Source organism: Hypanus sabinus, chromosome 13 (genome assembly GCF_030144855.1).
Source record: "Hypanus sabinus isolate sHypSab1 chromosome 13, sHypSab1.hap1, whole genome shotgun sequence".
NCBI classification, from domain to species: domain Eukaryota; kingdom Metazoa; phylum Chordata; class Chondrichthyes; order Myliobatiformes; family Dasyatidae; genus Hypanus; species Hypanus sabinus.
The window spans coordinates 76,217,347-76,232,590 of record NC_082718.1 but is presented as its reverse complement, the minus strand read 5'-3'; the positions used below and the strand labels follow the sequence as shown (position 1 = coordinate 76,232,590).

Sequence of the window (15,244 nt, the reverse complement as noted above, 5' to 3'; positions counted from 1 at the left end):
CTCTGCTCACCCCTTTCACGGTGAAATATTTTGTCTATTCTGATTCTACTCTCCCAGACTGATCTCTCCTGCCCACTGCTTGCTTCCAGTTTCTCTCTTTTCCTACATGTAAGCACATGCCCTTACCCTTGGCCGTGCCTCTTCATTCACCAATACTCTCTTCCATCTACTGTATTCCATTTCTCTCCTGCCCATGGGTTAATGCAAATTCAACATGAGAATACCATTTTCATTCAGTACGGTACTTTAGGGTCTTCAGCACTACAATGTATTCTCTAATTTGGGTGACTTTTATTGTTGCAATTTGCGTGATTTGTTTTTTGTGTGTGGGGGCAGTTGTTGATGTTCTTGTTGCCATTTGCATGATTTGTTTGCGCAGGGGGTTGATGTTTTTCTTGAACTGTTTTCTTTGTTTCGTGGCTGTCTGTGGAAAGATGAATCTCAGGGTTGTATACTGCGTACATACACAGATAATAAATGTACTTTGAATCCTTCAGACTTTTTATCTTTATAAAACATTAATATGTATGTTATTTTGCCTGTGCAGGTTCTGGTCTCCTGTTTATAACCTATCCTGAAGCGATTGCTAACATGGACGGCTCTCCCTTCTGGGCAATTCTCTTCTTTCTTATGGTGATAACCCTGGGCTTGGACAGTACGGCAAGTAAAACCTTCAATAAAACATCTTCCATCATCATTACACAAAATTCATTCCAATTCAAGAAACAATATTTCACAGACAAACATGGAAAATAGATGATCCTGGAAAAGCTTAGGAAGTCAGGCAGCATATGTGAGAAGAGAAATTGCCCCCATTAAGCTATTTTGCCTCATCCTATCACAAACACACCCTTCGCTCTACACATTCATCCTCCACCTTCTATACATAATCCCATTAGCATTCCTCTCTCCCTTTCCTTCCAGAGACCTGAAATGTTAATTGCTTCTCTTTCCACAGATGCTGCCTGACCTGCAGAGTTTTGCCAATATTTTCTGTTTTTGCATAACATTTCTCAAAACTTGTGTAGAAGTCAGATTAGATGTGGACGCAACTTTTCTGTAGGAATTATCAAAGTGTCTGTCAACATAAAAAATAACAAAATTTGAAGGCTATCTGAGAGAGGCATTACAACCTACCCAATATTCAGGGATAATCGAGGCATCAATTTATATAATAGCAGATTAAGAAGGAAAGAAAGGAAATGTGTAAACTCCATTTCCAGAAATCAATCCAGTTTTGTTAAGTCACAAACAAGCAAAAATCTGCAGATGCTGGAAGTCCAAGGAACACACACAAAGTGCTGGAGGAACTCAGCAGGCCAGGCAGCATCTACGGAAAAGAGTACTGCCAAAGGGTTTCAGCCCAAAACATCGACTGTACTTAGAGGCTACCTTGCCTGCTGAGTTCCTCCGGCATTTTGTGTGTGTTCCTCAGTTTTGTTGAGTGTATAGTTTCTTGGCAAGCTTTGATGCTATTGTATATAATTTTCCTTTATGGACATCCCTCACACATGTAATCTACATGGGATGGAAATAGGCCTGAAAGGCCCATTTCTATGCCAAATGGTAGTCTGTGCCTTTGAAACTGGAACTCTACATTAGTGTCCATGAGAAATAAGGACCATGGGCAATGAATTCTTCTTCAGAATAAGTCAGATGCATTATGTTTCAGTGGTATCCCTGTCTCTTGAGTCACAATATGTAAAAATACCGCTTTTGGCTGTGGCACTTTAATGGTTGGAAACAAGGACAAACATGTAAAGGGTGCCAGTTACATCTGTTATTTTTGAGGTCATGTTATGACTCTGTCACAAGAAATGTTCAAGCACTCAAAAGGAAACAGTGAGTAGTTGTTCTGTCTAGAGGGCCACACACTAAAGCAGACATATGATCTAATTGAAAGAAGGTAGGGTCTGCTGACGGTGCCAACCCCTGACAAGAAATAACAGTGCACTGTTGGGCTCACCTAGAGGTTCACCTGATCTGAAGACTGCATTACAAACAACCAACAGCTTAAGGTTAAGGTGCTTATCTCTAGTTAGAACATTGCATTGAATATTCATGCACGAACTCTCTGGTGATTAGCTAAGAGCCACATTATATGGCTCGGAGCACATTGCAGTGTGAGTAGGCCCAGCTCGTGACAGAGCAACGCTGCAGCTTTCCCACATCCCTGTACAGTATCAGCATGAGCCGTCACTTTATATTTTACAAATGTGTTGAGAGTCGGGCTGTAAACAAAGAGAAATGTCAATCTGGTTTGTTCAATGTTTTCCCTATTTTCATTTTTTTTTAAACAATTTTTCTGTAAATGTATTAAATTTGTTCAATCGGAAAAGAGAACGGCTGGTCTCTGCTCTCGCTCTTTCCGAACAGACTTCTCTTTCCCTTGCAGGAAGGGGGAGAGAGTCTGTCTGAGATACTGCGGTCCTGGTTTGTGGACTGTAGTGATGATGGGGGGTAGAGGGAGTGTGGAGGGGGGAGAGAGTCTGTCTGAGATACTGCGGTCCTGGTTTGTGGACTGTAGTGATGATGGGGGGTAGAGGGAGTGTGGAGGGGGGAGAGAGTCTGTCTGAGATACAGCGGTCCTGGTTTGCGGACTGTAGTGATGATGGGGGGTAGAGGGAGTGTGGAGGGGGGAGAGAGTCTGTCTGAGATACCGAGGTGCTGGTTTGTGGACTGTAGTTATGATGGGGGTTTAGAGGGAGTGTGGAGGGGGGAGAGAGTCTGTCTGAGATACTGCGGTCCTGGTCTGTGGACTGTAGTGATGATGGGGGGGGGGGGGTAGAGGGAGAATGGAGGGGGGAGAGAGTCTGTCTGAGATACTGCGGTGATTGTGGACAGTAGTTATGATGGGGGGGGTAGAGGGAGTATGGAGGGGGGAGAGAGTCTGTCTGAGATACCGAGGTGCTGGTTTGTGGACTGTAGTGATGATGGGGGGGTAGAGGGAGTGTGGAGGGGGGAGAGAGTCTGTCTGAAATACCGAGGTGCTGGTTTGTGGACTGCAGTTATGATGGGGGGTAGAGGGAGTGTGGAGGGGGGAGAGAGTCTGTCTGAGGTATCAAGGAGCTGCTTTGTGGACTGTAGTTATGATGGGGGGAAGAGGGAGTGTGGAGGGGGGAGGGAGTCTGTCTGAGATACTGCGGTGATGGATTGTGGACTGTAGTTATGATGGGGGGTAGAGGGAGTGTGGAGGGGGGAGAGAGTCTGTCTGAGATACTGCGGTGCTGGTTTGTGGACTGTAGTTATGATGGGGGGGTAGAGGGAGTGTGGAGGGGGGAGAGAGTCTGTCTGAGATACTGCGGTGCTGGTTTGTGGACTGTAGTTATGATGGGGGGGTAGAGGGAGTGTGGAGGGGGGAGGGAGTCTGTCTGAGATACTGCGGTGCTGGTCTGTGGACTATAGTTATGATGGGGGGTAGAGGGAGTGTGTAGGGGGGAGAGAGTCTGTCTGAGAAACTGAGGTGCTGGTTTGTGGACTGTAGTTATGATAGGGGGGTAGAGGGAGTGTGGAGGGGGGAGGGAGTCTGTCTGAGGTATCAAGGTGCTGGTTTGTGGACTGTAGTTATGATGGGGGGGTAGAGGGAGTGTGGAGGGGGGAGGGAGTCTGTCTGAGATACTGCGCTGCTGGTTTGTGGACTGTAGTTATGATGGGGGGGAAGAGGGAGTGTGGAGGGGGGAGAGAGTCTGTCTGAGATATCAAGGTGCTGGTTTGTGGACTGTAGTTATGATGGGGGGGAAGAGGGAGTGTGGAGGGGGGAGGGAGTCTGTCTGAGATATCAAGGTGCTGGTTTGTGGACTGTAGTTATGATGGGGGGGAAGAGGGAGTGTGGAGGGGGGAGGGAGTCTGTCTGAGATACCAAGGTGCTGGTTTGTGGACTGTAGTTATGATGGGGCGGTAGAGGGAGTGTGCAGGGGGGAGAGAGTCTGTCTGAGATACCGAGGTGCTGGTTTGTGGACTGTAGTTATGATAGTGGGTAGAGGGAGTGTGGAGGGGGGAGAGAGTCTGTCTGAGATACTGCGGTGCTGGTTTGTGGACTGTAGTTATGATGGGGGGTAGAGGGAGTGTGGAGGGGGGACAGAGTCTGTCTGAGATACTGCGGTGCTGGTTTGTGGACTGTAGTTATGATGGGGGGGTAGAGGGAATGTGGAGGGGGGAGAGAGACTGTCTGAGATACTGAGGTGCTGGTTTTTGGACTGCAGTTGTGATGGGGTTGTGGAGGGAGTGTGGAGGGGGGAGAGAGTCTGTCTGAGATACTGTGGTGCTGGTTTGTGGACTGTAGTTATGATGGGGGGTAGAGGGAGTGTGGAGGGGGGAGAGAGTCTGTCTGAGGTACTGCGGTGCTGGTCAGTGGACTATAGTTATGATGGGGGGTAGAGTGAGTGTGGAGGGGGGAGGGAATCTGTCTAATATACTGCGGTGCTGGTTTTTGGACTGTAGTTATGATGGGGGGTAGAGGGAGTGTGGAGGGGGGAGAGAGTCTGTCTGAGATACTGCGGTGCTGTTTTGTGGAATCTAGTAATGATGAGGGGGTAGAGGGAGTGAGGAGGGGGGAGTGAGTTTGTCTGAGGTATCAAGGTGCTGGTTTGTGGGCTGTAGGTATGATGGGAGGGTAGAGGGAGTGTGGAGGTGGGAGAGAGTCTGTCTGAGGTATCAAGGTGCTGGTTTGTGGACTGTAGTTATGATGGGGGTAGAGTGAGTGTGGAGGGGGGAGGGAATCTGTCTAATATACTGCGGTGCTGGTTTTTGGACTGTAGTTATGATGGGGGGTAGAGGGAGTGAGGAGGGGGGAGAGAGTCTGTCTGTGATACTGCGGTGCTGATCTGTGGACTATAGTTATGATGGGGGGTAGAGGGAGTGTGGAGGGGGGAGAGAGTCTGTCTGAGAAACTGAGGTGCTGGTTTGTGGACTGTAGTTATGATAGGGGGGTAGAGGGAGTGTGGAGGGGGGAGGGAGTCTGTCTGAGATACTGCGGTGATGGATTGTGGACTGTAGTTATGATGGGGGGTAGAGGGAGTGTGGAGGGGGGAGAGAGTCTCTCTGAGATACTGCGCTGCTGGTTTGTGGACTGTAGTTATGATGGGGGGGAAGAGGGAGTGTGGAGGGGGGAGAGAGTCTGTCTGAGATATCAAGGTGCTGGTTTGTGGACTGTAGTTATGATGGGGGGGAAGAGGGAGCGTGGAGGGGGGAGGGAGTCTGTCTGAGATATCAAGGTGCTGGTTTGTGGACTGTAGTTATGATGGGGGGGAAGAGGGAGTGTGGAGGGGGGAGGGAGTCTGTCGTATCAAGGTGCTGGTTTGTGGACTGTAGTTATGATGGGGGGTAGAGGGAGTGTGCAGGGGGGAGAGAGTCTGTCTGAGATACCGAGGTGCTGGTTTGTGGACTGTAGTTATGATGGGGGGTAGAGGGAGTGTGGAGGGGGGAGAGAGTCTGTCTGAGATACTGCGGGGCTGGTTTGTGGACTGTAGGTATGATGGGGGGGTAGAGGGAGAGTTCAGGGGGCAGAGAGTCTGTCTGAGATACTGCGGTGCTGGTTTGTGGACTGTAGTTATTATAGTGGGAAGAGGGAGTGTGGAGGAGGGAGAGAGACTGTCTGAGATCCCGAGGTGCTGCTTTGTGGACTGTAGTTATAATGGTGGGGTAGAGGGAGTGTTGAGGGGGGAGAGAGTCTGTCTGAGATACTGCGGTGCTGGTTTGTGGACTGTAGTTATGATGGGGGGGTAGAGGGAATGTGGAGGGGGGAGAGAGACTGTCTGAGATACTGAGGTGCTGGTTTTTGGACTGCAGTTGTGATGGGGTTGTGAAGGGAGTGTGGAGGGGGGAGAGAGTCTGTCTGAGATACTGTGGTGCTGGTTTGTGGACTGTAGTTATGATGGGGGGTAGAGGGAGTGTGGAGGGGGGAGAGAGTCTGTCTGAGAAACTGAGGTGCTGGTTTGTGGACTGTAGTTATGATAGGGGGGTAGAGGGAGTGTGGAGGGGGGAGGGAGTCTGTCTGAGGTATCAAGGTGCTGGTTTGTGGACTGTAGTTATGATGGGGGGGTAGAGGGAGTGTGGAGGGGGGAGGGAGTCTGTCTGAGATACTGCGCTGCTGGTTTGTGGACTGTAGTTATGATGGGGGTGAAGAGGGAGTGTGGAGGGGGGAGAGAGTCTGTCTGAGATATCAAGGTGCTGGTTTGTGGACTGTAGTTATGATGGGGGGGAAGAGGGAGCGTGGAGGGGGGAGGGAGTCTGTCTGAGGTATCAAGGTGCTGGTTTGTGGACTGTAGTTATGATGGGGGGTAGAGGGAGTGTGCAGGGGGGAGAGAGTCTGTCTGAGATACCAAGGTGCTGGTTTGTGTACTGTAGTTATGATGGGGGGTAGAGGGAGTGTGGAGGGGGGAGAGAGTCTGTCTGAGGTACTGCGGTGCTGGTCAGTGGACTATAGTTATGATGGGGGGTAGAGTGAGTGTGGAGGGGGGAGGGAATCTGTCTAATATACTGCGGTGCTGGTTTTTGGACTGTAGTTATGATGGGGGGTAGAGGGAGTGTGGAGGGGGAGAGAGTCTGTCTGAGAAACTGCGGTGCTGTTTTGTGGAATCTAGTAATGATGAGGGGGGGTAGAGGGAGTGAGGAGGGGGGGAGTGAGTTTGTCTGAGGTATCAAGGTGCTGGTTTGTGGGCTGTAGGTATGATGAGGGGTAGAGGGAGTGAGGGGGGGGAGAGAGTCTGTCTGTGATACTGCGGTGCTGTTTTGTGGAATCTAGTAATGATGAGGGGGGGTAGAGGGAGTGAGGAGGGGGGAGTGAGTTTGTCTGAGGTATCAAGGTGCTGGTTTGTGGGCTGTAGGTATGATGAGGGGGTAGAGGGAGTGAGGGGGGGGAGAGAGTCTGTCTGTGATACTGCGGTGCTGGTCTGTGGACTATAGTTATGATGGGGGGTAGAGGGAGTGTGGAGGGGGAGAGAGTCTGTCTGAGATACTGCGGTGATTGTGGACAGTAGTTATGATGGGGGGGGTAGAGGGAGTATGGAGGGGGGAGAGAGTCTGTCTGAGATACCGAGGTGCTGGTTTGTGGACTGTAGTGATGATGGGGGGGTAGAGGGAGTGTGGAGGGGGGAGAGAGTCTGTCTGAAATACCGAGGTGCTGGTTTGTGGACTGCAGTTATGATGGGGGGTAGAGGGAGTGTGGAGGGGGGAGAGAGTCTGTCTGAGGTATCAAGGAGCTGCTTTGTGGACTGTAGTTATGATGGGGGGAAGAGGGAGTGTGGAGGGGGGAGGGAGTCTGTCTGAGATACTGCGGTGATGGATTGTGGACTGTAGTTATGATGGGGGGGTAGAGGGAGTGTGGAGGGGGGAGAGAGTCTGTCTGAGATACTGCGGTGCTGGTTTGTGGACTGTAGTTATGATGGGGGTGTAGAGGGAGTGTGGAGGGGGGAGAGAGTCTGTCTGAGATACTGCGGTGCTGGTTTGTGGACTGTAGTTATGATGGGGGGGTAGAGGGAGTGTGGAGGGGGGAGGGAGTCTGTCTGAGATACTGCGGTGCTGGTCTGTGGACTATAGTTATGATGGGGGGTAGAGGGAGTGTGTAGGGGGGAGAGAGTCTGTCTGAGAAACTGAGGTGCTGGTTTGTGGACTGTAGTTATGATAGGGGGGTAGAGGGAGTGTGGAGGGGGGAGGGAGTCTGTCTGAGGTATCAAGGTGCTGGTTTGTGGACTGTAGTTATGATGGGGGGGGTAGAGGGAGTGTGGAGGGGGGAGGGAGTCTGTCTGAGATACTGCGCTGCTGGTTTGTGGACTGTAGTTATGATGGGGGGGAAGAGGGAGTGTGGAGGGGGGAGAGAGTCTGTCTGAGATATCAAGGTGCTGGTTTGTGGACTGTAGTTATGATGGGGGGGAAGAGGGAGCGTGGAGGGGGGAGGGAGTCTGTCTGAGATATCAAGGTGCTGGTTTGTGGACTGTAGTTATGATGGGGGGGAAGAGGGAGTGTGGAGGGGGGAGGGAGTCTGTCTGAGGTATCAAGGTGCTGGTTTGTGGACTGTAGTTATGATGGGGGGTAGAGGGAGTGTGCAGGGGGGAGAGAGTCTGTCTGAGATACCAAGGTGCTGGTTTGTGGACTGTAGTTATGATGGGGCGGTAGAGGGAGTGTGCAGGGGGGAGAGAGTCTGTCTGAGATACCGAGGTGCTGGTTTGTGGACTGTAGTTATGATAGGGGGTAGAGGGAGTGTGGAGGGGGGAGAGAGTCTGTCTGAGATACTGTGGTGCTGGTTTGTGGACTGTAGTTATGATGGGGGGTAGAGGGAGTGTGGAGGGGGGAGAGAGTCTGTCTGAGGTACTGCGGTGCTGGTCAGTGGACTATAGTTATGATGGGGGGTAGAGTGAGTGTGGAGGGGGGAGAGAGTCTGTCTGAGATACTGCGGTGCTGTTTTGTGGAATCTAGTAATGATGAGGGGGTAGAGGGAGTGTGGAGGGGGGAGAGAGTCTGTCTGAGATATCAAGGTGCTGGTTTGTGGACTGTAGTTATGATGGGGGGGAAGAGGGAGCGTGGAGGGGGGAGGGAGTCTGTCTGAGGTATCAAGGTGCTGGTTTGTGGACTGTAGTTATGATGGGGGGTAGAGGGAGTGTGCAGGGGGGAGAGAGTCTGTCTGAGATACCAAGGTGCTGGTTTGTGTACTGTAGTTATGATGGGGGGTAGAGGGAGTGTGGAGGGGGGAGAGAGTCTGTCTGAGGTACTGCGGTGCTGGTCAGTGGACTATAGTTATGATGGGGGGTAGAGTGAGTGTGGAGGGGGGAGGGAATCTGTCTAATATACTGCGGTGCTGGTTTTTGGACTGTAGTTATGATGGGGGGTAGAGGGAGTGTGGAGGGGGGAGAGAGTCTGTCTGAGATACTGCGGTGCTGTTTTGTGGAATCTAGTAATGATGAGGGGGGTAGAGGGAGTGAGGAGGGGGGAGTGAGTTTGTCTGAGGTATCAAGGTGCTGGTTTGTGGGCTGTAGGTATGATGAGGGGGTAGAGGGAGTGAGGGGGGGGAGAGAGTCTGTCTGTGATACTGCGGTGCTGTTTTGTGGAATCTAGTAATGATGAGGGGGGTAGAGGGAGTGAGGAGGGGGGAGTGAGTTTGTCTGAGGTATCAAGGTGCTGGTTTGTGGGCTGTAGGTATGATGAGGGGGTAGAGGGAGTGAGGGGGGGGAGAGAGTCTGTCTGTGATACTGCGGTGCTGGTCTGTGGACTATAGTTATGATGGGGGGTAGAGGGAGTGTGGAGGGGGGAGAGAGTCTGTCTGAGATACTGCGGTGATTGTGGACAGTAGTTATGATGGGGGGGGTAGAGGGAGTATGGAGGGGGGAGAGAGTCTGTCTGAGATACCGAGGTGCTGGTTTGTGGACTGTAGTGATGATGGGGGGGGTAGAGGGAGTGTGGAGGGGGGAGAGAGTCTGTCTGAAATACCGAGGTGCTGGTTTGTGGACTGCAGTTATGATGGGGGGTAGAGGGAGTGTGGAGGGGGGAGAGAGTCTGTCTGAGGTATCAAGGAGCTGCTTTGTGGACTGTAGTTATGATGGGGGGAAGAGGGAGTGTGGAGGGGGGAGGGAGTCTGTCTGAGATACTGCGGTGATGGATTGTGGACTGTAGTTATGATGGGGGGTAGAGGGAGTGTGGAGGGGGGAGAGAGTCTGTCTGAGATACTGCGGTGCTGGTTTGTGGACTGTAGTTATGATGGGGGTGTAGAGGGAGTGTGGAGGGGGGAGAGAGTCTGTCTGAGATACTGCGGTGCTGGTTTGTGGACTGTAGTTATGATGGGGGGGTAGAGGGAGTGTGGAGGGGGGAGGGAGTCTGTCTGAGATACTGCGGTGCTGGTCTGTGGACTATAGTTATGATGGGGGGTAGAGGGAGTGTGTAGGGGGGAGAGAGTCTGTCTGAGAAACTGAGGTGCTGGTTTGTGGACTGTAGTTATGATAGGGGGGTAGAGGGAGTGTGGAGGGGGGAGGGAGTCTGTCTGAGGTATCAAGGTGCTGGTTTGTGGACTGTAGTTATGATGGGGGGGTAGAGGGAGTGTGGAGGGGGGAGGGAGTCTGTCTGAGATACTGCGCTGCTGGTTTGTGGACTGTAGTTATGATGGGGGGGAAGAGGGAGTGTGGAGGGGGGAGAGAGTCTGTCTGAGATATCAAGGTGCTGGTTTGTGGACTGTAGTTATGATGGGGGGGAAGAGGGAGCGTGGAGGGGGGAGGGAGTCTGTCTGAGATATCAAGGTGCTGGTTTGTGGACTGTAGTTATGATGGGGGGGAAGAGGGAGTGTGGAGGGGGGAGGGAGTCTGTCTGAGGTATCAAGGTGCTGGTTTGTGGACTGTAGTTATGATGGGGGGTAGAGGGAGTGTGCAGGGGGGAGAGAGTCTGTCTGAGATACCAAGGTGCTGGTTTGTGGACTGTAGTTATGATGGGGCGGTAGAGGGAGTGTGCAGGGGGGAGAGAGTCTGTCTGAGATACCGAGGTGCTGGTTTGTGGACTGTAGTTATGATAGGGGGTAGAGGGAGTGTGGAGGGGGGAGAGAGTCTGTCTGAGATACTGTGGTGCTGGTTTGTGGACTGTAGTTATGATGGGGGGTAGAGGGAGTGTGGAGGGGGGAGAGAGTCTGTCTGAGGTACTGCGGTGCTGGTCAGTGGACTATAGTTATGATGGGGGGTAGAGTGAGTGTGGAGGGGGGAGAGAGTCTGTCTGAGATACTGCGGTGCTGTTTTGTGGAATCTAGTAATGATGAGGGGGTAGAGGGAGTGAGGAGGGGGGGAGTGAGTTTGTCTGAGGTATCAAGGTGCTGGTTTGTGGGCTGTAGGTATGATGGGAGGGTAGAGGGAGTGTGGAGGTGGGAGAGAGTCTGTCTGAGGTATCAAGGTGCTGGTTTGTGGACTGTAGTTATGATGGGGGTAGAGTGAGTGTGGAGGGGGGAGGGAATCTGTCTAATATACTGCGGTGCTGGTTTTTGGACTGTAGTTATGATGGGGGGTAGAGGGAGTGTGGAGGGGGGAGAGAGTCTGTCTGAGATACTGCGGTGCTGTTTTGTGGAATCTAGTAATGATGAGGGGGTAGAGGGAGTGAGGAGGGGGGAGAGAGTCTGTCTGTGATACTGCGGTGCTGGTCTGTGGACTATAGTTATGATGGGGGGTAGAGGGAGTGTGGAGGGGGGAGAGAGTCTGTCTGAGAAACTGAGGTGCTGGTTTGTGGACTGTAGTTATGATAGGGGGGTAGAGGGAGTGTGGAGGGGGGAGGGAGTCTGTCTGAGATACTGCGGTGATGGATTGTGGACTGTAGTTATGATGGGGGGTAGAGGGAGTGTGGAGGGGGGAGAGAGTCTCTCTGAGATACTGCGCTGCTGGTTTGTGGACTGTAGTTATGATGGGGGGGAAGAGGGAGTGTGGAGGGTGGGGGAGAGAGTCTGTCTGAGATATCAAGGTGCTGGTTTGTGGACTGTAGTTATGATGGGGGGGAAGAGGGAGCGTGGAGGGGCGAGGGAGTCTGTCTGAGATATCAAGGTGCTGGTTTGTGGACTGTAGTTATGATGGGGGGGAAGAGGGAGTGTGGAGCGGGGAGGGAGTCTGTCGTATCAAGGTGCTGGTTTGTGGACTGTAGTTATGATAGGGGGTAGAGGGAGTGTGCAGGGGGGAGAGAGTCTGTCTGAAATACCGAGGTGCTGGTTTGTGGACTGCAGTTATGATGGGGGGTAGAGGGAGTGTGGAGGGGGGAGAGAGTCTGTCTGAGGTATCAAGGAGCTGCTTTGTGGACTGTAGTTATGATGGGGGGAAGCGGGAGTGTGGAGGGGGGAGGGAGTCTGTCTGAGATACTGCGGTGATGGATTGTGGACTGTAGTTATGATGGGGGGTAGAGGGAGTGTGGAGGGGGAGAGTGTCTGTCTGAGATACTGCGGTGCTGGTTTGTGGACTGTAGTTATGATGGGGGTGTAGAGGGAGTGTGGAGGGGGGAGAGAGTCTGTCTGAGATACTGCGGTGCTGGTTTGTGGACTGTAGTTATGATGGGGGGGTAGAGGGAGTGTGGAGGGGGGAGGGAGTCTGTCTGAGATACTGCGGTGCTGGTCTGTGGACTATAGTTATGATGGGGGGTAGAGGGAGTGTGTAGGGGGGAGAGAGTCTGTCTGAGAAACTGAGGTGCTGGTTTGTGGACTGTAGTTATGATAGGGGGGGTAGAGGGAGTGTGGAGGGGGGAGGGAGTCTGTCTGAGGTATCAAGGTGCTGGTTTGTGGACTGTAGTTATGATGGGGGGGTAGAGGGAGTGTGGAGGGGGGAGGGAGTCTGTCTGAGATACTGCGCTGCTGGTTTGTGGACTGTAGTTATGATGGGGGGGAAGAGGGAGTGTGGAGGGGGGAGAGAGTCTGTCTGAGATATCAAGGTGCTGGTTTGTGGACTGTAGTTATGAGGGGGGGAAGAGGGAGCGTGGAGGGGGGAGGGAGTCTGTCTGAGATATCAAGGTGCTGGTTTGTGGACTGTAGTTATGATGGGGGGGAAGAGGGAGTGTGGAGGGGGGAGGGAGTCTGTCTGAGGTATCAAGGTGCTGGTTTGTGGACTGTAGTTATGATGGGGGGTAGAGGGAGTGTGCAGGGGGGAGAGAGTCTGTCTGAGATACCAAGGTGCTGGTTTGTGGACTGTAGTTATGATGGGGCGGTAGAGGGAGTGTGCAGGGGGGAGAGAGTCTGTCTGAGATACCGAGGTGCTGGTTTGTGGACTGTAGTTATGATAGGGGGTAGAGGGAGTGTGGAGGGGGGAGAGAGTCTGTCTGAGATACTGTGGTGCTGGTTTGTGGACTGTAGTTATGATGGGGGGTAGAGGGAGTGTGGAGGGGGGAGAGAGTCTGTCTGAGGTACTGCGGTGCTGGTCAGTGGACTATAGTTATGATGGGGGGTAGAGTGAGTGTGGAGGGGGGAGGGAATCTGTCTAATATACTGCGGTGCTGGTTTTTGGACTGTAGTTATGATGGGGGGTAGAGGGAGTGTGGAGGGGGGAGAGAGTCTGTCTGAGATACTGCGGTGCTGTTTTGTGGAATCTAGTAATGATGAGGGGGTAGATGGAGTGAGGAGGGGGGAGTGAGTTTGTCTGAGGTATCAAGGTGCTGGTTTGTGGGCTGTAGGTATGATGGGAGGGTAGAGGGAGTGTGGAGGTGGGAGAGAGTCTGTCTGAGGTATCAAGGTGCTGGTTTGTGGACTGTAGTTATGATGGGGGTAGAGTGAGTGTGGAGGGGGGAGGGAATCTGTCTAATATACTGCGGTGCTGGTTTTTGGACTGTAGTTATGATGGGGGGTAGAGGGAGTGTGGAGGGGGGAGAGAGTCTGTCTGAGATACTGCGGTGCTGTTTTGTGGAATCTAGTAATGATGAGGGGGTAGAGGGAGTGAGGAGGGGGGAGAGAGTCTGTCTGTGATACTGCGGTGCTGGTCTGTGGACTATAGTTATGATGGGGGGTAGAGGGAGTGTGGAGGGGGGAGAGAGTCTGTCTGAGAAACTGAGGTGCTGGTTTGTGGACTGTAGTTATGATAGGGGGGTAGAGGGAGTGTGGAGGGGGGAGGGAGTCTGTCTGAGATACTGCGGTGATGGATTGTGGACTGTAGTTATGATGGGGGGTAGAGGGAGTGTGGAGGGGGGAGAGAGTCTCTCTGAGATACTGCGCTGCTGGTTTGTGGACTGTAGTTATGATGGGGGGGAAGAGGGAGTGTGGAGGGGGGGAGAGAGTCTGTCTGAGATATCAAGGTGCTGGTTTGTGGACTGTAGTTATGATGGGGGGGAAGAGGGAGCGTGGAGGGGCGAGGGGAGTCTGTCTGAGATATCAAGGTGCTGGTTTGTGGACTGTAGTTATGATGGGGGGGAAGAGGGAGTGTGGAGGGGGGAGGGAGTCTGTCGTATCAAGGTGCTGGTTTGTGGACTGTAGTTATGATGGGGGGTAGAGGGAGTGTGCAGGGGGGAGAGAGTCTGTCTGAGATACCGAGGTGCTGGTTTGTGGACTGTAGTTATGATGGGGGGGTAGAGGGAGTGTGGAGGGGGGAGAGAGTCTGTCTGAGATACTGCGGTGCTGGTTTGTGGACTGTAGTTATGATGGGGGGTAGAGGGAGTGTGCAGGGGGGAGAGAGTCTGTCTGAGATACCGAGGTGCTGGTTTGTGGACTGTAGTTATGATGGGGGGTAGAGGGAGTGTGGAGGGGGGAGAGAGTCTCTCTGAGATACTGCGCTGCTGGTTTGTGGATTGTAGTTATGATGGGGGTAGAGTGAGTGTGGAGGGGGGAGGGAATCTGTCTGAGATACTGCGGTGATGGATTGTGGACTGTAGTTATGATGGGGGGGTAGAGGGAGTGTGGAGGGGGGAGAGAGTCTCTCTGAGATACTGCGCTGCTGGTTTGTGGACTGTAGTTATGATGGGGGGGAAGAGGGAGTGTGGAGGGGGGAGAGAGTCTGTCTGAGATATCAAGGTGCTGGTTTGTGGACTGTAGTTATGATGGGGGGGAAGAGGGAGCGTGGAGGGGCGAGGGAGTCTGTCTGAGATATCAAGGTGCTGGTTTGTGGACTGTAGTTATGATGGGGGGGATGAGGGAGTGTGGAGCGGGGAGGGAGTCTGTCGTATCAAGGTGCTGGTTTGTGGACTGTAGTTATGATGGGGGGGTAGAGGGAGTGTGCAGGGGGGAGAGAGTCTGTCTGAGATACCGAGGTGCTGGTTTGTGGACTGTAGTTATGATGGGGGGTAGAGGGAGTGTGGAGGGGGGAGAGAGTCTGTCTGAGATACTGCGGTGCTGGTTTGTGGACTGTAGTTATGATGGGGAGGTGGAGGGAGTGTGGAGGGGGGAGAGAGTCTCTCTGAGATACTGCGGGGCTGGTTTGTGGACTGTAGGTATGATGGGGGGGTAGAGGGAGAGTTCAGGGGGCAGAGAGTCTGTCTGAGATACTGCGGTGCTGGTTTGTGGACTGTAGTTATTATAGTGGGAAGAGGGAGTGTGGAGGAGGGAGAGAGACTGTCTGAGATCCCGAGGTGCTGCTTTGTGGACTGTAGTTATGATGGGGGGTAGAGGGAGTGTGCAGGGGGGAGAGAGTCTGTCTGAGATACCGAGGTGCTGGTTTGTGGACTGTAGTTATGATGGGGGGTAGAGGGAGTGTGGAGGGGGGAGAGAGTCTGTCTGAGATACCGAGGTGCTGGTTTGTGGACTGTAGTTATGATGGGGGGTAGAGGGAGTGTGGAGGGGGGAGAGAGTCTGTCTGAGATACTGCGGTGCTGGTTTGTGGACTGTAGTTAT

General features: G+C 52.7%; 1 protein-coding gene across 1 annotated transcript in view; it reads left to right on the top strand.

Annotated features, from left to right (window-relative positions):
- LOC132403998 (sodium-dependent serotonin transporter-like) overlaps window positions 1-15,244 on the top strand; it is a 99,291-nt gene that overhangs the window by 33,140 nt on the left and 50,907 nt on the right. The window contains exon 8 of the mRNA XM_059987921.1: window positions 548-660. Within this exon, the coding sequence (XP_059843904.1) occupies window positions 548-660 (113 nt within the window). The remainder of the gene's footprint in view (window positions 1-547; window positions 661-15,244) is intronic.